A 25,382-nucleotide genomic window follows, 5' to 3' on the forward strand; every position below is an offset into this window, starting at 1 on the left:
TCCACTGAAATAAATGTATCTTAAATTTTTGCAGCTACTTGATTTACATAATAAGCATTCAAAACTGGAAATGTTCCTTTTTCTGTGCAAAACCCAGTTCCAATCAAAAGAAATGGGAAGCCCCAGAACTGCACTGGAAAATTAGGATAAATCTGATTGAAAGAAAAAAAGGAATAGCAACATTCTTCCCTTTTTGTTAAACTGGACTATTCCTTTTTAACCAAAACGCACAATATTCGCTGGAAAAAAACCAAACCTTCTCTTGACAATCTTACCATAGATCTAATAATTGCACAGTGTATTTACTCTGTGAAGTAAAAGCAATAAAAAGTTTTGCAGTTAGCCCATGTTAAGGACGAAGCATTGGAAACTGATACTTCTATGGTAAAAAAAGCATTCTCTGATTAGTGGCCTGCATTACAGAAAGCCTCACTCATTTTCCTTCCTTTTGAGTGAACTTCATCACAGCAAAACACGTCAGCTTCACAAGAGATGGAACCCCTGTTTATCCACAGACAAAGTGGTTTGGATTTGCAGGAGGGTAAGGTCTCCCCGCAGTGTCCCACCGACACAGGGGCACAGCAGGAGAGGGACCACCCCACGGGGGAAGGCACCCCGAGTGCTCCTTTCAGTCCTCCCAGCTTTCTGCTGAGACTGCCATGCAGAGCTGTCAGGTTTGGGTTTTTCTGATGTCTCCACTAGAAGCTGACCCCAGACCAGAAAACTCACTTTTGAGTCAGTTTGAGCACCACTGAAATGCCATCCGATTCACCTCTCCTACTGATGATGGGACTTTCTGACAAGCCAAGAAATGCCCTTCATGGGGTAAGCTTAGTGAAGTTACAGACAAAAACCCAGACAGCCTGGGTTACACCTGCCTCACACTGTGCCAGCACCAGAGGATTAGCTCATTATTCACTTCCTTCAAACCAGAAGAGCAGTTTCAAGGTTGCGAACACAGGACCGGCGCACATAGTGGTTTACCTTATGCCCCTGGGGATGCTGTCTGCCTGCTCGCCCCATCGCCCAGGGTGGTACCCAAGGCGGCTCCCCCCTCTAGCACGCCTGACCATCAGCCAGGGCAGGCAGAGCAGGCTCTCCCCACCAAGCTGCTGAACAAAGCGTGAATGAAAACTGATCCCAGGAGGCCAAGGAGCTTTGGACATTCAAAGCACCGCAACCAAGGTGTTGGGCACATGCCTGCAACCCGTTCACTCTGGGAGCACCCCCCTCCTTCACTCTGCTTGGGCTTTCAGGATCAGGCCGGGCTTGATGGCCCAGTTCTCCACCACGCCCTCAGAAGTGAAAGGAGAAGAGGAATGCAGGACACTCACCACATCTGTGTTTGTAATCTTGGCCAGGAGGTCCGTGAGGCTATCCCCATCATCGAGCTGAAGGCCACAGATGGCTGCTCCCACACTTCCAGTTGCTATCATTGACGGTGGGTACATGGCAAAGTTAAAATCTGCAAGAACAGATCTGGGAATTAGTCCAAGCCCAGACCAGAAAAGCTGCAAAACATCAGAGGCAAGCAACATAAAAAAACCACACCCAAGAATAAAAAATGGAGAAGTAGAAGAAAGGGAAAAGTGCCACTCTTTTTGGTCTGGCGGAGCTCATTAGTCACACTGCTCATCACAAGCAGTCAAAGGAGGGGTAACAGATCTGCAAATTAAAATGGAAATGCGGTTCGGTCTTTTATTCTCACTGAGGCATAAAGTAAACCTGGACAATTTTTAATAGTCTTTCCTTAGTTTTAAAGAAAAGGAAAGAGAAGAAGGAGGTTTTCTGTAGTTTTATGTCAGAAATCTGGGTCTCGGTCACATTAGAGCTCTCTGTACAACCAGAAAACTAACTGGAATAAGGTATCACAAAGGACCAAACTGAGATTTGTAGTCATGTCAATTTTTAAAGACCTAATTAACTCGAGCACTTAAAGACCTCTCCGGGAAAGAGATTTTAATTAATGGTTCATCTTTACCACCTTTGCAATTAGGAAGTGAGAACACTTATAGCCCATAGCTACGTAATCAAAGAAAAAACAAAGATCACATTTGTCATTACTACTATTTCTTAATAAACAAGTTGAAAATACATTTCAAACTTCTTCTCACACATCTGCGGTGATCGGGAGAGAAATGAAAATAAAACTAAATGTTCTTATGACCTTTATAAGATGATTTTATGGTTTATGACACTGCCATAGGCACTGGTATATTGGCATGTCTTACTAAATACCATTTCCAGGAGATCTTCTAGGTTACTGATATCTTCCTAAAATGAAACTTGGTTTGCAAGTTCTTTGGTTCAACAATAACCCATTAACAAACCCTTCTCTACCAGTTTTCAGTTGGGAGGACTGGAGAAGAAGGAAGAGGAAACCCCAGTAATACTTAATATGAAATAAACCACAGTCAATATATTCAGTCTATTTACAGAAACAGATTGTTACAGAAAACTGCCCTTCTGTTAAGGGCAGATCCCAAGTCCTCTCTGTTCAGCTAGCACAAATTCTGTAACTCTGTTGATGTCTGCATAACCGCTCAGGTTTTAGACACATGGAGAGTTGTTCTCAGCCTCCCAGACTCTGAGCTGGCAGATACTGCAATAGCTGTGGAGACGGCATGCTCTTCAGGCTGGAATATGTCCTTGGGACCCATGAGGAATAAAGCAGTCATGTAAGAATGGGACTCAGGTCATAACGTTCATCCAGATGGACTGGAGGGAGAATGTTAGAAGTGGGGAGAGAAAAGAAGAGCTGAAACCCTGTCATGGATTTATCTGTCTCACAAAGCCACCAGGAGGTGACCACCTGCAAGCCCACCATTGCACACTGCTGAAGCCCACTGTCCTTCCTACCAGGGGAGCTCAGCAGACATCACACTCTGAGAAACTACTTCCGAAGGAGCAAATTCCCACCAACTGAAGCAATGAATATGGACTGCCATTACTATAAAAATAATAATTATGCACTATTATAATAGTAAGAACCCACTGTACATAGGAAAGCCGATAATCTTGGAAATTAAGTTATATCGCCCCCACTAATGAGTGAGTCAACAGGAGAGCCTCGACTCCTACTTATGAGGGCAGCCCTGAGGATGCTGATCTCAACACATGTCAAGGTAACAAGAATTGCACCTTCATAATCAAAATTGCTTTCATTTACCTCACATGGATTTATACACACGCATGCAAGGGCTAGCCCCATCCAGCCTGTAAATGGATGAGCAGGAAAAATAGTTACCTACACACAGCACATGCCCTGCCCACAGAGCCCACCCTATCCCCAGTGCCTCAGCCTGTGGTTGCACTTATCATCGGGCCAGACCTCAAGAGCAGGTCATAAATACAGTGGGATTTTAAGCCCTCGAAATGGCCCTCGTTTTACACCATTTTGCCTCTCTTATTACTCGTGGCTATTGACAGGGCCCTAGGACTCAGCTCTGGGTGACTGCTGCAGTAGCTCATTCCTGTGGGTTGATCTGGTAGCTAGTGGCTCCATGGAAGAAGTGTGATCGCTGGGTCACGAGTTTACAAAGTCCAACATGAAAAGCAGGAATGGTTAAAGGACTCCAGTAACAAGAGTTTTTTTATAAAGGTCGCAAATGTTTATGTGCTTGCATGACTGTCCAGAGTCTCCTCCTGGTCCACAGAGCAAAGAACAAATGTCTATAAAATTTAAGAATGTTCAAACATTTATGGAAGAGACCTAGCATTCCCAAATCGTGCTGTCATCTACATAGAGCGATTCATCAGCAAACCCACTAATTTCTTTAGAAAATGGATAAATTAAAGACTACATCTCCACGGGTCTGTTTCTCCTCCTATACACACTGCATTTGCCTGGGTTTGTGAATCCCATGTGCTTGCACTGGCATGAATTGGGCTGCACTTGGCCAACGTGGCCCTAAGTTGGGATGTGACTCCCGTATTTAAATCTTTGGACTTACCAAACCGTCTCCTAGTTATGCATGGGAACTACGGGTGGCAATGGACTTTCCATAATTTACCCCTCCTTGTCTCAAGTTTCGGGGAAGGTGTAGTAAAAAGATGGCGTGAAACCTCTCAAACTCTACTGGCATTTGGACAGTCCCTATGGAAGCTATGATGCGGTGGGTGAGAACAAAAACCCACCCCCTCCCACCCATCTTTTGAGCCAGCAGCAGGGAAAAATGGACCCACTCGGAGGCCCGGATGGACCCACACCCTCATGCGTGGTCACTGAGCCTGCACAGAGCAGCTTCACCCAGCCCTGAGTGGCTGGTGGCGAGACCCAAGCAACAGGGAGCTCCCATGTCTTGCACTCCATGCTCAGCTCCGGCCAGGCACAGCGGGCTGAGTGAAGGACCCAGCTCCAGCCTGCCCTCTGAACTTCCTTCCTTCCTAGGGGCTTGCATCAGGACCTTCACATTATCTGAACACCGGTTTTCTCGTGGTTGATTTTATATCTACTCCCAGAAACAGTCTTCCTAGGAAGCTGAATAAAGAGCCACAGTGCCCCTGCCAACTAGCACTGCTGTAGGTCTGCTTCCACGTGGGGTCACATGAGAACATTTCTATGCCCAATAACCTTGTTAGTTCCCTTAATGTCATTCATAATGCAAATGAGACAGCGAGCGAATGGCCAGAGGCCCAGAGTGACTAAAGCTCAGCATCCAGAAAGTCTTACATTGCCTCTAGCTCTAAACTAACTTCCCTCCATAACAAGCACCATAAACTTGGCTATCAAAGCTACACATGCCCAGTCTTTGTTGTACAACAGGCAGCGATTTGTATCACTGGCTTCTATTTTTAGCATATTAATTAACTACTGCAACTGGTGAGGCAAGTGTCTCCAACTGGAGAGTGTGGCACCATTGTCTGAAGTCATCACCTCATCTCGCGCTATTGAAAATCATGGCAGTGACCCTCCTGCTGATATGAATTTAACCTGACATGCCCACAAAGGGATGGGGGGTGGTGCACCAATTTTGTGCACATGGTTCTCCACATCACCCTGGACCCTATTAGTGTGGAAAGAGCTCATTGAAAGAAAAGAAGCCACATTGTGCTGGGCCACCTAGAGGGTTGAATAGAAAAGGCTGAGGAAAAGAGCAGGCAGTGGAATAAAGGCCGTAATTAACATATTTCCATATTCAAGCAAAGCAATAACTACGTGAAATGTTTGTCAAGGTGCAATGAAAGCATAAATATTAAGTACCGTATCTGAGGGGATGCAGAACCCCCCTCCGAGTCCCTTACATTCCATCGAGAAATTCAAAACAAGCTTTTTACACATTATTTTCAATTATAAACCTCTATCCCCGCTTCACTTGTGACAACAAGCCAAGTCCCGCCATCCTCACTCAGTGTTCACCCAGGTAAAACTGCCCACAGACTTAAGTCAAAAGCTTGCCCTGAGATTTAAAACAAAATCAAAATAAAAGGGGGAGCAAGAGAACCTAAACATGTGAAGCTGAAACATACGCTTTTACATTAAATTCTTGTTGGAGATGATGAACCTTGAATTATGGAGGGAATCTTCTAAAAAGCCCTTCTTACTGGACACCTGAAGCAAGGCTATGGGCTAAATCCTTCTTTCAGACCTATGTGCAACCTTGGTTAATGGGCACCCAGAGCCTGCACCGAAGGCATGGCTCTGACTAACTTTGTTGTGATTTATGCAATTCCACGGGAAAGTACAAAAGAGTCTTGTTAAAAGTCAGAGGAGTAGTGCAATAACGTGTAGTCTACAAGAATCTGAGCACATGAACATTTCAAGGGAAGACACTGGGCTGTTAGAAAGCAAGACCTGTTTTACCTTCTATTCCCAGGCAACAGACTCTGGAAACCATCCCATCCCCATTTCAGTATCACCTTTTTCCTACAGGATGTTAAAAACAAGGGACCAACCGTGCACAACCCCACTGACTTCAGTGTTGGGAACAAACAAAGCCGACAAAGAAACGGTGCCCTTTGAAACACAGCGACCTCTGGACAAGCCAGCCGGGGTCATCAAACAAATTCAGGGTACCCTGAATCCGCACCCTGCTTGCAGACTGGAGCTCACACAGCCAGGGCATGAACCTCGGCACGCATGTGCCGAGGAGGTTTTTCTGCCGGTTCGGCACATGTCATGGGTGGCCAGGTTCTAGGACCCTGCGCACCGCAGCCGAGCTGTTTTGCTGGGCTCTCTCCTGATCCAGTGGACTTCACTACCTCCGAGCCAGGGAAATGCAAGGTTGACAGTCAGTCTAAAGCAGGAGGGAACTGGAGGCAGGAACCCAGAGAGGTCCTGCAAGGGGAAGCCCTAACTTGCAGCCAATAAATGAAAACTGCCGGAAGGAAAAGAGTACTGACAAATATCCAGGCTGAACGTGCTCGGTGTGCCAAAGCCAGGTGGGAACTCTACCTTCTTACAATGACCCCTGTTTCTGCTCTGGCCGCTGGCTGGTTTTTTTAACAGCCAGTTTTCATCTCTATAATTTGATAGAGGTTTATTTTCAGAGCTGCTAATGCAGAATTGGAAACTGCTGTCTTGAGGAAGGTAATGCTTCTCACAGGAAGGAAAAAAAAAAAAAAAAGGACTGTTACCTCCATCAGGAGAACAGAATCATGACAGTCATCAATACCAGTTTATAAAACAATACAGATAATGGTCAAATTTCACCCAGCCTCAAACTTCACCCAGCCAATGATTGTACTATGAAGACAAGCATGGATCTATATTTAACCAGCTAAGTTTAAAGTAAAGGTCTAAGGGAAACAATGCAAGTAGTGAATTTAATTCTTGCCTGTTTTGATCCGAATGCAATTCCAGCGTCAGTGTGCTACCTTTTTTTCAAACACAGTTGCTTTTAACTGCATTGGCCATTTTTTTCTCCTGCTCTCCTATTTCTACAAGACACTGCAATTTTTCCCCATGTTAACTATTTCTGCTTTTAAAGGCAAAACCTTCAAAAAAGGGCATGGCAGTGCCAAGTACAACCAAACAAAAAACTGTCAAGTAAGAAAGGATGCAGACCTGCTTCTACTCTTTTGAGTAGGCAGGAGGGCAGACACCTAATTCTGTTCCTGGGCTACGGTAAGGCAAAAGTATTTGGCCTTTATACAAATGGGTCTACTAATTGCTAATGCTTCATCACAACCATCCAAGTGAGGTAGAGACAGTGAAACACATTGAACAGTCTATGTAAAAGTGTATGAGCATGCACTATAATATGCTTATTAGCTGATCATAAACACTATTTCTGAACAACTGTTTGCACTTATCATTTTCACTTGTTCTACACCTTCACTAAGGAAGCCTAACCAAGGATCAGGATTATGTTAGCGCTTGAACCACCAAAAGGTCAGATGTGCACCTGGTAAGAAGGAGGGCAATTTATCTGGCAGCGCTAGAATTATGCCAGTTTGTATCAGCAAAGGCTCTCTTCATCCATTTCCTTCCACCTCATCTTCCCAGATTTGATGGGTCCTACAACTTAAGGAGTGATTCTGCTCGTATGAAATATTCCCCAGGCCCTGCTTACTTGTTGATGGAGCTTGCATGGTTCTTGTGGCTTCATTTTGCTGGAAAGCTCAATATACTGATATGAGCTGCCTCTCCCAGGAACAAGCAAGAGCTGTCTTTTGTATGGCAATATATTTGTGTGGATTATTCTTTCTTCTGTCATGCAAGAAGTATTCATGCAACCACTGCCACTTTGCAGCATGGATTTTATTTCTAAGAGATTAATCCACACACCGAAGCCTCTGTGGACTTCTTTCTTTCCCTCTGCAAAGAACAGGTCCCGAATAAAACTCGTATCACACTTTTATCCTCTGCAAGGACAGAGCCCAGTAACTCTTACGTTGGCTGAGAGGGGAAGGATGCATAGTCGACTTGTCCAGCAGGAGTCCTGGGGACCAAACACACCTCTTGGTGCTACAAAGCATTCTGTGTGGTTACCCTCCAAATCACTACTAGGGTTGTGGGCCTCATCTTGCAGTCTTTGCTCAGACAACACTCCCATTGACTTCCACAGAACCTCTGTCTGAGTAAGGACCCAGGATTTGGCCCAGAAGTTTAAAAAAAAGCCTTCTCAGCTTTCAAATGTAGATGATTAATGTCCCAGAAACAGTGGGCAGAGGTTTGGCACACTGTACAAAACTGACTTAAAGCTGAAATTTTCCTCCTCTTTCTTAGCGTCTTTGCAGACACAGGCTTTGAAAGCCACCAGTCTATGAGATGCTGCATTGTATCCATCACAGGAACATCTCACCTGCCATAGGACTCGGCTGAAGCACAGAAGAGACCATGCAAAGGGCCAAGTCTAGGGATCTACACAAGTTGCCTTCTGTCTCTGCAAGTCTGCAAAGCTTTTGCTTCCAAGTTTTGCATGCCACTTAAATAAAACACTGAAAACCTCCTCACTGAGATTAGTCTCTCCATTACAGCCTGTGTTCAGAGACGCACAGCTCCTCTTTCCAAAAGCCTGACTTGCACAGCCTGTCCTCTCCCGAAACCCATTCCCTTATAGGCACCAAGATAAAAAGGGGCATCCTGCACCAATCCCCGAGAAAACATTTCCAAACTGTGGAGTGCTGTGGGAAGAGACAGAGGAGGAACGAAGGGTGCAAAGCAATTAACAGATGGAGGTGGGGTCAGAGCGGCAGAGCGACGCGATCCCAGAGAGCAAAAGAAGGACGATCTCCATTGGGGTCACAGATTAAGAGGATCCTCCCATGCTGAAAAAGCAGTAAGGATCAATTTTGCCAAGCTATATTGTAAGGACAAGGGCTCCACATGCAGCCTCTTAGTGCCTTTAAAATTTAGAAGACTCCTGAAGGGAGATTTTAGCTTGCACAGGGAGCCACCAGCGGGATGAGAAAACAAATGACATCATGACAGGCTAGGCTATGCCAGTGCGTGTCAATCTATATGCTCTTACTGCACAGAGAGCGAGGCAGCTTGAAGAAAGCTGGTCTATGCATGGGCAATTCCCACTCAACAGCCTGAGCTCTCGCTTAATGACAGTACCCTGTTTGCATGGCCACGGCGCTGGCAGCACAACCAGGGACAGGCTGTGGGTGGACGTTGCTTTTGGCCCCTTCCAGTGGAGAAGGAGGCTCCTGAAAGCGTTGCGAGTGCAGGGCAGGGGAAAGAGAAAACTTTTTATTCAGGGAGTAAGCTTCTGTCTTGTTCAGCAACTGTATGTTCAGATGGGACCAAGGGCAAAGAGGGATACGTTCCAGTTTCAGTCATGCTCATGTGAATCATTAATCACCGCAAGGACTGGGGAGAGGCCACGGATATATATCCACGCAGCTTGTTTCAGAAACTGGGCTCAAAATAAAGGCAGAGAAACATAGTGCGTGCCAAAATGATAAAACATGACTGAGAGGAATATGCAGAAGAACTGAGTATCATCTCCTTTTGAGTAATGTTCAAATGGAAAGGAGACTAGAGATGAATATCAAAGTGATACTACACATCCAACACAACATCCAGAACTGTTAATGGTTGCTTCCTTCTCGGTTTGCTGACACAGTATTGCAGGACCGAGATCACAGCCGGCTTTGTAAAGGCAGAGAACACTTGGGAATTTCTGGTATAATGCTTTTGCTGGGAAATTAAAACGGAGCAGCTGGTGAAGAACTCAGCTAGAGGAAAAAAGTTCAAAATACGCCAGATTTTGCATGATACACTAAAGAAGAAGAAAAAGTACTTGAGAGCAGAGAAAGCTGCACTGAGATGAATCTGGAAATAAAGAGATTCATTGCTGTGCTCCAGACTAGAGCTGTTAGCCAGCCAGCGAGGTCAGGTCTGGTGACAGTGAAGAGTCAAAACTGGGCTAAAAACATGCATGGAGGGAGCAAGGGAAGAGGCAGCCACATGTCAAAGGAGGTCATATTGCTGAAAGAAGGCAAATGGGGAAATGAAACACCAGGCTTAACCCCAGCTGGCAGAGAGCAGAAGCTTTGAGGGAGAAAGGGAAAGAAGAAACATGGCGGCCGATGAGAGCTTTGCAACAAATAGGACAAGAAAAGGAAATGACAACTGGATCTGGAAGGAAGTCTGATGAGAAGGGGCTTTTCTTCACCGAGCAGGGTAAGAATGACTTTGAGAAGAGTGGCAGTGAAAGGGAAATACAGCAGCAACAACAACATTTCTGTAATGCAAATGGGGGTAGTAGCTTGCTAGTAAACTGGGAATGAGGTAGAAAACTGGGAATGAGCGCTTGGGTAAGATCTTTGCTTTTGAAACTGCGAGGGGTTGTGGGTCCTTCTCAAAACTAAATGCCAACACAGTGGTTTGTGGAAAATGGGATGAGAAGAAAAGAAAATCTACAGCCAGCACCATGGTGCCCTGTCTTTTGGGAAGCTCTGTACGCAGCCAATTATGTCTTTCACTTGCAAGAAAAGAAACTGACTTGTTGCCTCTTTAAACACTAGGTGAAGGACTTCAGTTCACCCACTGGAGACATACAACATGAGAAGCAGATCACACGGGGAAGCACATGAGAGAAGTGCATGACTGGGCTAAGGGTGGGAAAGGGGATGCTGGTCTGGATCTCAGTAAATGGACTAGTAAAGCATGGAGCTAACCATCGAAGAATTAATGGAGAAAGAGTGGAAAGAAGCCGTGGACTTCGGAAACTCCTTCATGGTCCACAAGCCCGCAATGGTTTGGTTATACAGAAAACTTCTAAGGGCAAAGGATTACAAACCAGAATTTGAAAAGTTAAATCGTAAAGAAATCTATGTCACTCAAGAAAATGTCCTCTTGGATAAAACAAACCCAACCAAAACACTATTGTAGGACCTGAAAGCAAAGAGAGAGAAGATTGATCTGGTTTGGAAGACAACATCCAGGTATGCTGGAGGTTGATGGCTGATGGTGTTGTTAGGATCCAGAGAAACGTCCATGGGAAAGACCATCTTTTTCAGAAGAAAAAGGGCAGCGTGAATGAATCCTGGGTAAGGGGCGAAGACAAAGAAAGCAGGCAAAGCTGATGTAACAGATTAACCCTACAGTAAAAAGCTAATTAGTCCAGAAATGTCTGATTAATTACCAAGAGCGATCCTGCAGACTTTGAGCAGTATTTCTATTGAGTCCTGTGGTCTTTTGCCTGAAAAGGATCACGCAGCAGTGGGAAAAGGAGGGAAAGCATCTTGGCAACCAAAAAGTCACCTACCCTAACCCAGCCCATATAAGATTCTCTAAAACAGATTAACTGAGGTAGCAAAAACTGGCCTATATTGTAAAAGCAGTCACTACACCTCAAATACCGAGAAGCAGGCACAGCAGCAGACATTCATACCCAAAAGCTGCACCCCATCTTCCTTCCCCCTCTGCAAACACGCAGGCAGAACAGTTCCTATCACAAAGGACCAGGTATGTCCAACTGTAGTGAATTCAAACATTGAGCCATATACTACTTGATAATAACCCTGGAAAACACTGCATGCTGTTTATCTGTTCCAAGTCTAGCTTCTAAGAAGTGGTCTAACTATTAATCCTTGGGATGAAAATCAGAGTACGCTTATTTTCTAAAAGTCACTGAGGAAAAAAAAACAACAACAAAAAAAACCAAAAACGGTGTTTTGCAGACAGGTATAAATTAAAAGCCTCTCTTCCACAGAAGCAATTATTCTCATCTAAATCTTCAGAAACTGTATTCAGCCAAACATACGACAAAAGGGGAGTGTAACGTTTCCCTATGAAACAGACTAGTTTCACTGCTTTCTTGGAGTGAAGTTAGGGAAAGAACCCAAATGTTTAAAAAAGAAGTCATTACTTCTTAAATTGTCATTCCCTATGCTTCAGCGATGTGGTAATATCACGTACATGCTAAAATACAATTTTTACCTTTTATCCGGACAGCGTCCAGTTAATGAAAAATTTACAAACACATTAATCTAATGCGTTAGCCCAATGCATTTTGGGCTAATGTGCCGTAACAGCTTCTAGTATTTTGGCTGTCCCACATCTGTCCTTACAAACTATCTGCGGCCCTTTAAAAAAACGTTGTGAACGGGCAAAGTAGAAAATCGTATGGTCTAATCCCATCTTACTGACTTCACTGCAAAAGCACCACACGCGTTAGGAAGAGCAGGACTGCAACTGCATTACTGCTCCCGACTGCCAGAATTCCGTTTATACGCAGTTTCGGGGCCTGATTCATGATGCCTTTTGCAAAGAGTCCCACCCGCTTGAGCTGCTCTTCAGCCGCTCTTCCTGCATCACGTAAGGATGGAGGGGGTGAAAAGCCTTCGTACCACCAGTGACTAATCTGCCCTTTCAACCACACGGCAAGCAGCAGGAGCACCCAGAGCACCTTGGCCTACCTGTGGCACAAAGGGCAATGAACGTTTGTGCATGCTTCCGGATCAAAAGCAGTTTGTCTTTAGGTAGAGGCAACTTCCTTAGGATGTGTTCAATGAAATCGTGTGGGGTGACGGCTGCGAGGTTCCACTTCAACTTCCCCAGCACCACCAGCTCCCATTCCTGCAGGGGGGGGACGGGGAGGGAAGAAAGGAAAAGGCATAAGCAAGCCTGAAAAAAAAACCCGCTTCGCTCATTTCTCTGATTGTAATTATATCGCTGCTAAATTGGTTTTGCTCAAACATTTTTTTCCGTATGCCCCTACTGCTTTGAAGTTGTTGACTTTATTCTTTTTATTCTTTTTTCTTTTTAAACACTGGAAATGTCAAGCTCTACTGAAAATAATGAGACCTGGCAGCTCCTGCCAAGATTTTACTTTTTTTGTATCCAGTGCTGAATGCCCACCCAGAAAGTTTAGCCTGCAATTAGATATTGCCAAGGTCACTGTGGTCCTTTCCTAGTAACTTCTTTTAAATGGCTATAGTCCTTACTTTATAGCCATTTAAAGCCCTAGGGATAACCATGCACAAAAATAACCTAGATATACATTCTTTTTTTCACAAGTGGGGAAGTTAGCTTGATGGCATTCCCTCCCAAAACTGTATTCAAAAGCTCCTGCAGATAGATTTGATGGTGCTTAAACTACTCCAAGACAGGCTTTGCAGAAAGGAAATGCACGTAACACAGCCAAGAATTAGTCTGTGCAAATTATCGGCCAATAAATCACGTAGGATCCATTCCCACGTTCTTTGCACGCCCAAAACTCCCAGTGAAATCAAAGGAAAGCTCCGGCGCTTATGTAACTACTCGCCATTCCCTGCAACGTGGTTACATGTAGAAATGGTACCTCATCAACAGAACCAGCCACGGGGTTCAAGCAGGGCTAGACCTGCATGCTTCAACATTTAAAATAAGTCTTGAATACCTTACAGTGCCCCGCAGAGTGAGCAAAGCTCAGGCCTTGGACTCGTTTCTGTCTCATGCATCAACTATTAGCTATTAACTAAATTCCATGCACTGATTCTTGAGTCCTGATGATGCGTGAGCCTGATGGAGCCCAGCGTGGCGGGGAGCCCCAGCTAAGCTTGTAGAGCTGGCAAGTCGAAAAAAAGTCCTTTAATTTTGCAGCCGAGGAGACGTCAACCAGCGTTGCTGAGAAACCATAAACATGGACCCCACAATGCCATTTCTGCAGTCGTTTCTCTGAATAGATGCCCGCTTTAACAGCACGTTACTTTCCTACAGACATTCCTACTGGCTTATGACAGAGCCCTCCATAGCTTGAAAAATCTCACATGCACGTATGTAAAAGGCCCCGGAAACCAGCGGGGGCTGTTTCTTCTTTCTCAAGAAAAACCTGTAAAATGTTTGAACGTACTGGCAATTACGTTAACTAAGGCCTGACCTTCCCCACATTACTAACACTACAGATTTTGATACAGAAGAGCGCTTCACCCAGAGGACTGAACACAGGGAGGCACTTAAAACACGTGCTTAAATCCACGTGGCACCAAAAGGTAGGCGCGTCGTTCCACGTCTTCTCGCCCGGGGGCCGTGGCACCTCCCTAACGGCCCGTACCGCCGGCGGGACACCTCACGCCTGGGACGGCCACGGCAGGGCTTTGCAGTGCAAAGCTCTCTGCGGAAGCGTGAGCTCCCGACCTCTTCCCAGGGGGAATTCCCAGCGCCTTCCCCCCCCCCCCCGCCATTCGCAGGAGAAATTCTCCCTGGATTCGGCTGGCTAGGCGCATTCACCGGGACCTGCGAGAACAGAGCTACCTGACGGAAGGAACGCCTCGCTGCGAGGCTGAAATACTTGCCTAGCGCTCTGCACCACGAAGCGCTTTGCAAATATTAGTTATTCCCCGAAACAACTTGTGATTCTTTTTGCTTCTGCTTTCCCTTACGCCTGACTCGAGCTCGAACTCTCCCAGGACAGCGCCTCGCGTAACCCAGCCGAATTTTCACCTCACACCCCCTCCGCCACCTCTGCGATAACCTACGGCGAACCACGGCAACGAGGCCACGCAGCAGCCGCCCAACTTCTTAACCCCGGCCGGCACCTGAGGCACCACCACCCGACGGCAACCGTCCCCCGGGGGCTCCAGCGAGGAGAGGCACCCACCGGCGGCAGCTCGGCCGGCCGCCCCTGGCCCTGAGGGGGGGCTATTCCCGCCTCCCGCCTGGCAGCCCTTCAAGGGGTGAAGTCACGCCCGGTGACGCGTGTCTGCCGCCAGGTGGCGCCGCCGTGCCGCGCCGCCCGCCCCGCGCACGTGCGCCCGGCGAGGTCCCTTGCGGGGACACCCGCACCCACGGCGCGGGGCCGGGGGGGGGACGGGGGACAGGGACACGGACACACGACACGCGGGGGCCGCTTCGGAGGAGGTCCCGTCTGTGGGTGGGTGGGTGTCCCCCCTCACCCACGCCGGCAACCTGCGCCTGCCGTCTTCAGGTCGACCCCTCTCCAGAGTCTTTAGCCCCCTTTTTTTTTTTTTGACAATTCATTGAATGCATAATAATAAAAAAAAAAAAAAATTAAAAGGGTGATTTTTTTTTTTTTTTAAAAGGCCGGGGTGGCAAAAGCGATGGCTTGCCGTGCAAAGAAAGGGAGAGGGGAAGGAGAAGGCGGCCAGCGCAAGAGCTGCCGGAGAAAAGGTGGAAGGCTGGGGGGGGGGGGGGGGGGGGCTGCTTACCAGCAGCTCTTGGGGTTTGATGGAATTGTCCGTATATATGCACAGCTTCTCGGCTGTGAGGGGGATTGTCTCTTTGAGCTTGGAGGCCAGGAACATGCACACTGCTCCCAGCAGTTGCAGATGGCACTTTCGAGTGGGCACCACAGCTAAGAATCTGTCCAAGTAATTCATGGCCAGAGGGAAAACTTCTTCTTCGCACTTCTGCTCTTCACAGACCTGCGAGCGAGGAGGGTGGGGAGGGGAGGGGAGGATGGGGAGGATTTGGGGCCGGGGGGGGGGGGTGGAGAGAGAGAAAGAGACAAGAAGGAAAAAATAAATAAATGAGTGATCCCACGAAACAGACCTCTGCCTCCCTGCTACGGGTCCTGCTATTTTTGTTTCCCGGGGAGCTAAATTTTGGGGGAGGGGGAGATCTCTGGAGAGGCTGGGAAGGCTGTCAATCGGCTTTCACATTCCTTTAGTTCATTCAGTAAGAAATGAATTCAAGACACTGTGTGGGAGAGCCGAAAAGCCCCATCCAGCAGCAAGCGAGCAGCCTCCGACTTTTTTTTTTTTTTTTTGCGACCCAATTTTTTTCTTTTTTTTTTTTTTTGATTTCGTCATATTTTCAAAAAATCGATAAAAATATTAAAACTTCCCCGGGGCTCCCGGTTTTGGTGCCGGTGGCATCCCGGGACGATCCCCTATCGTTTCCGACAATCGCAAAAATTCCCCCGGGGGGTGTCCCCCAGCCCTGCGCCCCCGATCCGGCACGGGGGGGGGGGGGGGGAAGGACGGGAGACACAGCGAGGGCGAGGTGGGGTGGGGAGAGCCCGAGCAGCCTGAATCCTTTTAGCAGGAGCGAGCGAAAAAATTCTTTCAAAAATTTACTAAAAATCGGAGCCGGGGAGAAAAAGCACAAATCGCACATGAAAACCAAGCGGAGAGTCTGATCTTTCCAACTCAGGGGGTTTGCTCCGGGAAAAGTCACCCCCAAATGAGATCCGAAGGGGTAAACGATGGGTGGTGGGGCCAGGGTAAAGCAAGCGACTCTGCGGGGATCTGGGCCCGCTGCCGCCCAAAGTATCGGGGTGAAAGGGGGGGGGGGGGGGTCGCCACCGACTCGGGCTTCCCGAGAGCCCCCCGCCAGGCCGGGGGGGGAGCGGGACGCAATGGCGGGGTGCATTTCCGAGCCCCTTCTTGGAAAAGGGGGGGGGGGGGGGGGAAGAAGACGGGCTCGGCGCCTCTCAGCAGAGTTGCAATGCAACATGGCGAAAAAAAAAAAAAAAGGCACGTTCTCACCACTGCATACGTGGGCATGAAATCCTCGCTGGGCAAAACGCGGGGGGCAGCGGGCACCCCCCCCGTTCCTCGCCCTGCCCCGGGCGCAGCTCCCTCAATCTCAAGCGCTCCCGGCCGCCCGCAGCCGGAGGCGGCTTTTCTTTTGCTTTTTAATTGCAAATGACTTTTCCAACTCACTCTTCCACACACACCCCCCACCCCCCTGCACCCCGCTTTGCAGCAGCCCCCCGGAAGGGGCCATTTCCAGCTGGGGGGGGGGGGGCTGCCGCTGCTCCCCGCGCCCCTTCCCCCACCGCACCGGGTGAGCTCTGGGGGGGGGGGGGGAGATACACATATACAACAAGAAGAAACCCCCACTGCGACCGGAGGGGCGAGAGGCTGCGAAGGAGGAGGGGGGGGGACACACGGGACGAAGCGAAGCGGAGGTGCTGCCCGCGGCGGGGAGCCCGTAGCCGGCCGCCCTGCCTTGCCCCCCCCCCCCCCGCCCCGGGCCGGTACCGCTCTGAGGGGGCCGGGGGAAGGCACCGGGATACAAACCTCCAGCATCCAAGTGGCCACCATCCTCCTCATGAAGGGCTGGATGTCCTTCTGGACGCATTTGAAGTAGGAGCATTGGGGCAGATACCTCTCCTCTATGGTTAGTAAGTTGTGCAAAACGCGGTCATCGTAGAGCAAGTTTGGGTCAGGCAGAGCTCTCCTCATGGGATCCACCTCGCAGCACAGCAGCTCCATGTTTCCAAAGAGATCTCCCTCTTTCTCTGATGGAAAAGTTTTTTTGGGGTTTTTTTTTTTTTTTTGGGGGGGGGGGGAAAGGGGGGGGGAAAGGAGAGGGGTAAAGGAGGGGGGGTAGGTGGGTGGGAGGAAGACGGCAGGGCTTTCCAGCTCGCTCCTGCCTCCCTTGAAACTCGTCTCTCCCTCTCTCTTGATTTCTAGCCTAAAGTTGAAGCAAAGTGACGCAACTCGCCAGGGCAGGCAGTTCTCTCTCTCTTGTTATTATGGAGAACAGCAGCTGGTCAGACGTAACATCAAACGCGGTTTCTTTTTTTTTTTTTTTTTTCCTCTCTATAAGCTAACAAGGAACCAGGAGGCCCTCGTATAGGGACACACACAAATGACAGCTTCTCTTTTTCTTCCTTCCAGCGACCAAATGAAATCCGTTCCACACTTTCCTTCTGCGGGAGCCCGTCTGAATCTATTCCCCCCCCCTTTTCTTATTGCAAAAAACTAAGGGCTCCCTCTCGGTACCCACCGAGACGATGGGGGCAAAAGATGAAACGTCCTGGCTTTGCGGGGTGCCAGATCCACGTCCCATCATCGTGTGCCCCCCCCCAGTCAATCCCTTGACCCACTCCCCCCCTCCGGCACCCCTTTAGTCTGCAGCCGGAGGGGGACAGAGCTCCCTGCAGCCTAACAGCAAACCCGAAAAAGACCCCAAAACTCCTTTTAGGGCTGGGGCTTCCCCGGAGTTTTCGGGGTGAAATCGAACAATAATCACCACGCTACTTCCTCCGGCACACACACACACGCGTTTCTAGCAAGCGAACCGTTTTAGCACTGCATGGCCACACTGATACAACTTTCTAGGAAACGCAGCGGGGGAGGGACGCAGGGAGGGTTTTTTTTTTTTTGGGGGGGGGGAAGGGGAAAGGAGTTATGTCCCGCACCGGGTGACTCCCACCCTCCTCGCACTTCGCCGGCGGTCGCACTCGCTCCCCGCCTGCAATATGTGTCAACTTTGCGAGGTCTCTGCCGCTGCCTGCTATTACGGTAGAGCAGAGGCTCCCGAGGGGGGGAAGGAGCTGCCCCCGGGGGATGAGCTACCCCCGGGGCGGGCACGGAACGGCGGTGGCCCCGCCGGGTTATACCAGGAACACGCTCCCCGGAGCGGGCCCCCCCCGGTCGGGAGCCGGCGAGGTGGGCTTGGCTTGGGGGGGGGGGGGGGGGGAGAAATACCGCCTTAAAAGTGTGAGTGGGGAGTTTGGGGAGCCGCTTCCCCTCCCTCTATTTGCATAGCCAATAGCTCTGGGGCTCTCGCCGCTGCGCGCTGATTGTTACCGGGCAGATTATATTTTAAGGACGCATGCTGCCCGGCATCGAAAGCAGCTCGGGAGGGAAGGGGCCGAGGTGAAGCCCCCTCACCTGGCCGTACCGCCGGTCCCGGGAGCCGCAGGGCTCCTGCCGGTATCGGGAAAGGCGGGCGACCGGCCGTCATCGCCCGCGAGTGGGCAAACGCGCCCCCGTCCCACGCCAGCCTTCGCCCCTTCGGCATCAGAACGGATGGGAGGGATGGGACCGGCTTGGCCGTGGGTTGCCTCTCTTCCGAGTCCGGCGGCAAAGGTTCCCTTGCAAAAACCGGCTGGGACGGCCCCGCGCCTCACCCGGCCCGTCGGAGCAAATGGCTACTTGGCCACCAAAAAGCCAGCAGTATCCCCCCCCCCCCCGCCCCGGTAACGCCGGGCCGGACCAGCCGAGCCTTCCATGCGTTGCTAGCAGCATTTCTCCGCAAAATCAGTTCCGTGTCCCCCGTCCCATCCCATCCCCGAAGCGAGCAGCTCCCGGCGGGGCCGCCGTCCGGGGGCTGCCGGGCACCGTGTGTGGCCCCTCGCCCCCCCCCCCCCCCCAACCCCGAGGCGGGAGCTTACCGGGACCGAGCCCGCCTTAGGCGGAATTGGGCAGAGCTTTACCCGGCAAGGCTGGCGTTTTAGAAGGGCGAAGGAAAGGAGCGAGGAGGGGGCACACACACACCCCACACACCCCCCCCCCCCCGCCGTACGTCGAGGGCGGCGAGCGGGGACCCGCTGCGACGCGGCGTGCTCCGCAATGAAAGGCTCTTTAACTTCCACCATTCATTTCCCCTTCCTGGCTACTCCTGTGAACAGGGAGCGTGTTGTGTCAGCGCACGTTTTCCTTCTCCAAACTTAAATTCATAAGCGCTCCCGTCTGGCTTTGTAGCCCGACAATGCAGCGATTGTGATTTATGTGGGTTTCGGGTGGGGAAGACAACGGGTGTCCTAATTGTCCAGCACCGACTTTCCGAAGTGGGGTGATGTCTGGGGCACGGCACGGCTGCCGGGAGCCGCGGAGACCGGGGGAGGGATGCGGGGACCCCCCCCCCCACCCCCGCACCCCGCGATGGGGCGACCGCCGGGGGGGAGCAGCCAAGGATGCGGCGGGCGGGCCGCTGCCTCCCCGCCACCTCGCTGGGAAGGGGGGGGTGTCCCGTTAGGAAAAAAAAAAAAGCAAACCCTAAATCAATAAATGGAAGCATGCCAGCTCTGCACGCGGAGGTGCCGTTGATCTGCAGCGACGTCGTGGAAAAAAAAAAACAACAAACAAAACCCAAAAACAAACAACCCCTCCCCTACCCAACTTTTCCCCGGTGCGACGGCTTTTATACAGGCGGTACCCGTTTCCCAACGGGGAAACGCCGGTGCTGTGAAGCGCGGCCGGCGGAGGACCCGCGGGCGCGGAAGCCAGCGTGCCCGTGCTGTCCCTTCCCCTTGTCCCCGTGCCCACGGGCGCTGCCGCACGCGTTTGGAGGGAGCAGATGTTTTAACAGCCTCCGTGTAGAGATTACCGAGTGCCATATGTTAAATACCACCCTCCCTCCGGGAGAGAAAAAAAAAAAAAGAAAAAAAGAAAAAAAAAAGAAAAAAAAAAAGAAAAACTTTTCGCACTCGGTCCCCTTCTTTAGCTGGGCTGCTTCGCCCGTTTAAAAGCATAAAGGATTACATCAAACGTCGGCGGTATATGGTTCCCCCCCCCGGCGGTGCGCGCAGCCCCAGGCGGGCGCTCCCGCGGAGCAGCGCTACGCGGAGCCGCCGCGGCCGCGGAAGAACCGCGCTCCCGGGACAACCGCCTTTCCCCCCTCCCCGTCCTGCTGTCCTGCTGTCCTGCTGTCCTGCTGTCCTGCTCCCAGCCCCACCGCAGCCGCCGGGGGGGGGCAATCCCGCGGTCACCGCTTATGCCCTGGGAGCCCTTCCCCATCAGGTCATCAAGTCTGGTGTCACGGCTCCTCAACGTTAATCCCACGCGCAGTTATCATGAAATCGGTAATATGTAATGGTATTTTATTGGTGTTAGTCCGAGAGCGCTGCAAAACGAGGTGGCTCTTGGCTTTTTTTTAAAAATACATCCTTAATTTGCCATCATTCCGATTTCCTTCATTTCTCTTCTTTGCCAAGTCCCAGAGAACCATCTTGAAGATGCTTCAGGGGACAGTGTGGGATCAAGCTTTGCCTTTGAACCGCAGCCCCCTAGACGTGTTGTATGTGCGCCCGACGGCCGCAGGTTTTTTGTTTGTTTAAATGAAAGTATTCCCTTGCAGTGCTTGAAACCTGAAGGCTGGAGTGTGAAACATGAGAATCTGAAAGTGAAACCGACTGGAAGCCAAAAAAGAAACAGATGAATGTGTTTCCACTGTCCAAGCTGAGGAAAGCCCCAAAAGCAAACAAACACTGTGAATAATAAAATGTGCAATAGATTTGAAATAAAATTATTCCAGCCTCAGTCACTGGAAGCAGTCTATCTCGGTGGTTTCTTTCTTTCTTTTTTTTTTTTTGATATCTGAGTTTTAGCTGTTCATAGGTAAATTCCATGCTGTGCATTCAACAGGAACAACATGATAAAAATTATCTTTTCTTTCGTCTGGTTTCTGATTAAAGACTAGAAAAGGATTTGGTTACCACAGGAACTGCTGCACATTGCCCATGTATTTTTCAAGGAGTTATTTTTAATCGTGCAGGTAATTTTCAACTCCAAATACCTGTGTAGTGGCAGCTTTATCAGTAACAGCCACCTTAAACAACATAATTACTGAGCAGGTGAAATATATCCTGTAATAAAACTGTACTTGTCTTTAGAGGGTGATTGTATGCAGGCACAACAGTTACAGCATTAACTAATGAGTACTGTGTGATTGCTTAACATATTTTTAATTATTTACTCCCTTCTGTTTTATTCAAAGTTTCTTCTTTATCCTTTCTCATTCCTTAGCTTAAACTTCTTCAGAGCAGTAATTAGGAGCTGTGTTTGTGCAATGCCCAGTGCAAGGTGTGCACAACTCCACTCATAGATTTCTTTATTAGGCTAGATGGGAAGGGACTCAAAAAAGAGCTACAAGAATGATCATGTACCTGGGACTCAGGTTTTAGGCTGGAAGACTTTGTAAATTCATCACAATTAGCCCGAAGACACTCCCAGGTTTGACATGAAGGTATCAAGCTAGAGAAATCTGGAGAAATTCAGGGAGATTTAGGATGGTGGAGGCAGTAACAGTACGTTTAGGCTAGCAACAAAGTGAACGTTTCAACTGCAAGTTTAAACTTTCATATTTCCTTTAGGGCTGTGTTTTTAAGGTGAGGTGGGGTTAAAGCCTAAAAAGTATATTCTACCACAAATCACAGTCGCAGAGTTGAAGGAGGAGTTACAGCGTGGGGTTCTGTGACCACTGTTACACCCCAAAAAATCAGATACATAATCCCCATGATGCGTTCTGGCCTGAAAATGATTTGATCTGTGAATCTGTATAGAACCCATAACCTGTGGTAACACAGGCACATGCAGAATTAGGGTGAGATCTTGCAGTTTCTCCTGCAGCAAAGGAGTTGAAACAGATGAGAAATTTCTGCTGGAGCTGAAAGTCTAGGATTGAGATTGTTCTTGCTAGACGGGAGACAGGGAAATTTTTGTGTTGCTTAACTGTCCTGGTGCCTTATCTTGCGGGGGTGCCATGTACTTTGCAGCGACCGCTGCCGACTCGATCCCCTCCTGGGTGAGCTGGGTGATAAGGCTGCGGTTCATTTACAGGGAGCAGGAATACATCGCAGGTGCCTCCCACACGCCAGGAACTCAATGGCAAGGGAGAGCTCCTGACATCTTTTTTACAGGATTGGGCCCCTGGTATGCAGAACTGTACATAAACACTGTCGTTTTTTTTTTTTTTTTGCTAAGCGGCGTGGGGAAAAAAGTTGGCTTTTGGAGCAGATATTTGAAAGAGCAAGAACAGTTCTGACAAATTACAGGTATGGACCACTGACATCTCTTTCATCGTTAATAGTATGATAGGATCTGAAGGTGACAGAACCCTTTCTTTTTTTTCCCTCTGCTTATGAATCAGCTTGCTTTTCTCCTTAAAATTGACTTTGCTGTTAACCTCTTGCATTCCACTGAGTGGTTTCCCTGCTCTCTGGGATGTCTGTATCAGTTCTTAGTTCAAAGATGGCTTTAGCATGAAATGTACAATCTTTTTTCCTTCCAGACTGTTAAGAGAGATTAATAAAAGACTCTGTGTCCCCAAACCTTCAGCTGATCTCCAAGTTTTGAAGCATCATGCTGTCACACACCTTCCTTCAAAAGTAACGTTCTGACTTTTCTCTGCGGTCTCTCAGTCTTCATCCAATACATGTTGTTTTGCTCTTACCAAAACAAATGTGGCGCTTCAATTCTGGTTTATTTTCTTTCTGTCTACACCGAGGCAAAGATTTTACATTTAATATGCGTGTGTAGCATGCCCAGGTCTATACAAACAGGGAAGGGGAGAGGAAGACCTTCAAAGCAAATTGCTCCTTTTATGGGGAGTTGGGAAGGGATACTGCATGCCTTGGTTGTCTTAACATTGCTGTGAGCTGCTAAATAATCACAGTATTTATTCCCAGCAGCAGCTGTATTTTAAAGGTAAGTGTAATGATTCTGTTAATCTGCAGTGAGAGAATTACCCTGACACAGGTTCCCACGCTGAATGGTTTGCTGAAACATATGAGGCATATATTGTCTAGCAAATAGCGAGGTATTTTATATGGAGCTACATCAGTATGAGATTTTGTTTTGGAAACCATGTGAATGACTGCGTTAAGTGACAACTTGTTATGGGGATAAGCTGGACTGCTCATTTTGTGCAGATGTATAGAGCACATCCAAGTTCTGAAAATAGGTGGATTTTTAAAGGGAAGAAAAGCTAGGTTTCCCCTCAGCACTTGGCTTGCTTCCTCTGTAAAAGCATCAAAACCTGTCCATAAAGAAATACTAGTTTCACAAGTATTCTGGCTTAAATAACCATGGATATAGTATCTTGCATGTCCCCTTTGCATTCCAGGGACTATGAAATACTCTCTGGATCTGGTGACTTCAGTCTTTTTAACATGGTCAAACAAACAAATGGAATGAAGAAAACTTTATTGCCTGACAAGCAGATGAGCACATAAAAACCAAAACAAGAGTAAACCAAAATAAAACAGTGTAAATAAATGCCCTCTATTGAAGTAAACAATTTTACTTGTTAATTTCCTCTTCCAAACCTGCTGAATTAAAAGCTATTCCCACGGATAAATACTTTAGATATTTTACTACTCTGCTCTGTGTCAATTACACCTACACCTGGGAAAATTAACTACTTTTAAAACATTAATAGCCTAAAATGTTACATTGCATATAATATTAATGACCACTTGAATGCAGTACTATCATTTTCTTCTTTTTTCTCTTCTTCTCTTTTGGGAATGCAGTATTTTATTCCTGTAATGGAGTGTCTCAGCACCAGTGTGCTACAAATGAAGCAGCACACATTTTGAAGTTAGTTGTGAAATTAAAGCATTTTGAAAGGCTGTGCCTCTTTTCACAGTGGCAATTACAGCCAGAGTCTTCAGTCACTTGCCAGGTGCCACATGGCTTTTGAAGACATGGTTTTCTTGAGAAGTAAGAAACTGTGGGTGGTGTGAAACCCTTCTCGCCCATGAGCTCCTTAGCATCCCTTGCTACCCCGAGTCCTCATGCTCAGCACTGCTGCCCTTGTCGAGTCTTTGCTGGGCATTTGTGTGAGTAACGGGGAGCAAAGACCTCCAGGACTGATTTCATGCAGGTATTTTTTGGCCAACTGGGGTGTCTTGCTAGGCATGGTGAAAGTCGTGTCTGCTTTGCCTGAGTTACATCCGAAGTCTAAAGGGGTTCCTGTTTGGTCTGGGCAAAACTCCTGATGTGGGTGAGAAAGTCGCTTGGGCGGGAACCGAGACAGGAAGGCAGCTGAAATGATAGCTGCCCCCCTGTTGAAGTGGAAAGAAATTCTCACAGGTCTCTGTGAAATCCACTGCTGCTGCCCTTAGAGAGCCCCCAAAGCTCCTCCATCACCCCACAGGGGCAAAACACTTCGGCAGCAGCTGGGCGACGGGGAGCGATTCCTCAAGGGCTACCTCTGCCCGGGGCTATCAGAAGAAACGTCCTGCTCTCCTCTTCGCAGCTCTGCTACCTCGCTTCTACGGCATTTTGGTTTGCTCTCGACTGGGACACCCTTTTCCTTGATTGCTGTTTTCCCCGATTCCAAAGTCGGTGTTCCCCGGCATTCACAACTTCCTATGCGTGACTTGATGCTCCCTGTGGGTGGTTGCTGCCTTTCAGCTGTCGTACTGGATGTAAATATATACAAGTCTGAGAGAAACATTACTCATAGAAAGAGTTAGGTTGGAAGTCATCTAGTCCAATCCACTGCTCACAGCAGGGCCACCTTCCAAGCTAGATGGGGTTGCTCAGGGCCTTGTCCAGCCAAAATATCCAAGGATGCAGAGCCCACAGTCTCTCTGGGTAATCTTCCTCAGTGCTGCACCACCCTCAGGGAAGAAGAACCTTTCCCTTGTGCCTGGTCAGAGTTTGCCTGGCTGCAACGTTTGTCCATCACCTTGAAGTTTCCTTTGGTGTATTTGAAAAACAGCAAGAAGCAGTGATAGGTGCTTGCTGTCCACTGGCATAACTCCATATACATAGCTCAGGATGTAGTGTGCAGGATCTGTAGATGTGGGCTTTATTGGTAAATGGAACTAAACTGCCTTATTAACTAAGAAAATCACTAGCACATGTTCCACACTGCTCTCCTTCATTGAAACCTCCAGATCTCCTCCACTGTCTCCTCCCTCGGCTTCATTCTTGGTTGTGAGCTATGCTCGCTCTTCATCCCTGATGTTGCAAATCTAGTACCCCTAGCAAAACTCTGCTGTGCTGCTCTCTCATTTCTCTGTATGCTGAAACTCTCACCCGGGCTTTCACCTCATCTTGCCATTTTGAACCAGGAG

The 25,382-nt window shown here is 48.6% G+C and overlaps 1 protein-coding gene and 1 long non-coding RNA gene across 4 annotated transcripts in view; one reads left to right on the forward strand and one right to left on the reverse strand.

Annotated features, from left to right (window-relative positions):
• CCND2 (cyclin D2) overlaps nucleotides 1–17,301 on the reverse strand; it is a 43,671-nt gene extending 26,370 nt beyond the window's left edge. Inside the window, exons 1-4 of one of the 2 annotated variants that reach the window (XR_005934207.1) lie at nucleotides 16,864–17,119; nucleotides 15,046–15,261; nucleotides 12,316–12,475; nucleotides 1,335–1,465 (exon numbers count right to left, since the gene is read on the reverse strand). Coding sequence is in view for 1 of the 2 variants with exons in the window: in XM_030040558.1 (XP_029896418.1) it covers nucleotides 1,335–1,465; nucleotides 12,316–12,475; nucleotides 15,046–15,261; nucleotides 16,864–17,058 (702 nt within the window). In the remaining variant the exon portion in view is untranslated. Of the gene's footprint in view, nucleotides 1–1,334; nucleotides 1,466–12,315; nucleotides 12,476–15,045; nucleotides 15,262–16,863 lie in introns of both variants that reach the window. The other variant, XM_030040558.1, reaches the window with a different exon arrangement.
• LOC115352423 lies at nucleotides 16,834–20,835 on the forward strand. 2 transcript variants are annotated; one of them, XR_003927142.1, is made up of 2 exons: nucleotides 16,834–16,963; nucleotides 20,654–20,835. It is a non-coding gene; the product is annotated as an uncharacterized LOC115352423 (long non-coding RNA). The 2 variants fall into 2 exon arrangements; XR_003927143.2 differs by having other exon boundaries at nucleotides 16,853–16,963; nucleotides 20,511–20,835.
• The last annotated feature ends 4,547 nt before the right edge of the window (nucleotides 20,836–25,382 follow it).

This window comes from Aquila chrysaetos, chromosome 17, assembly GCF_900496995.4.
Source record: "Aquila chrysaetos chrysaetos chromosome 17, bAquChr1.4, whole genome shotgun sequence".
Lineage (NCBI taxonomy): Eukaryota > Metazoa > Chordata > Aves > Accipitriformes > Accipitridae > Aquila > Aquila chrysaetos.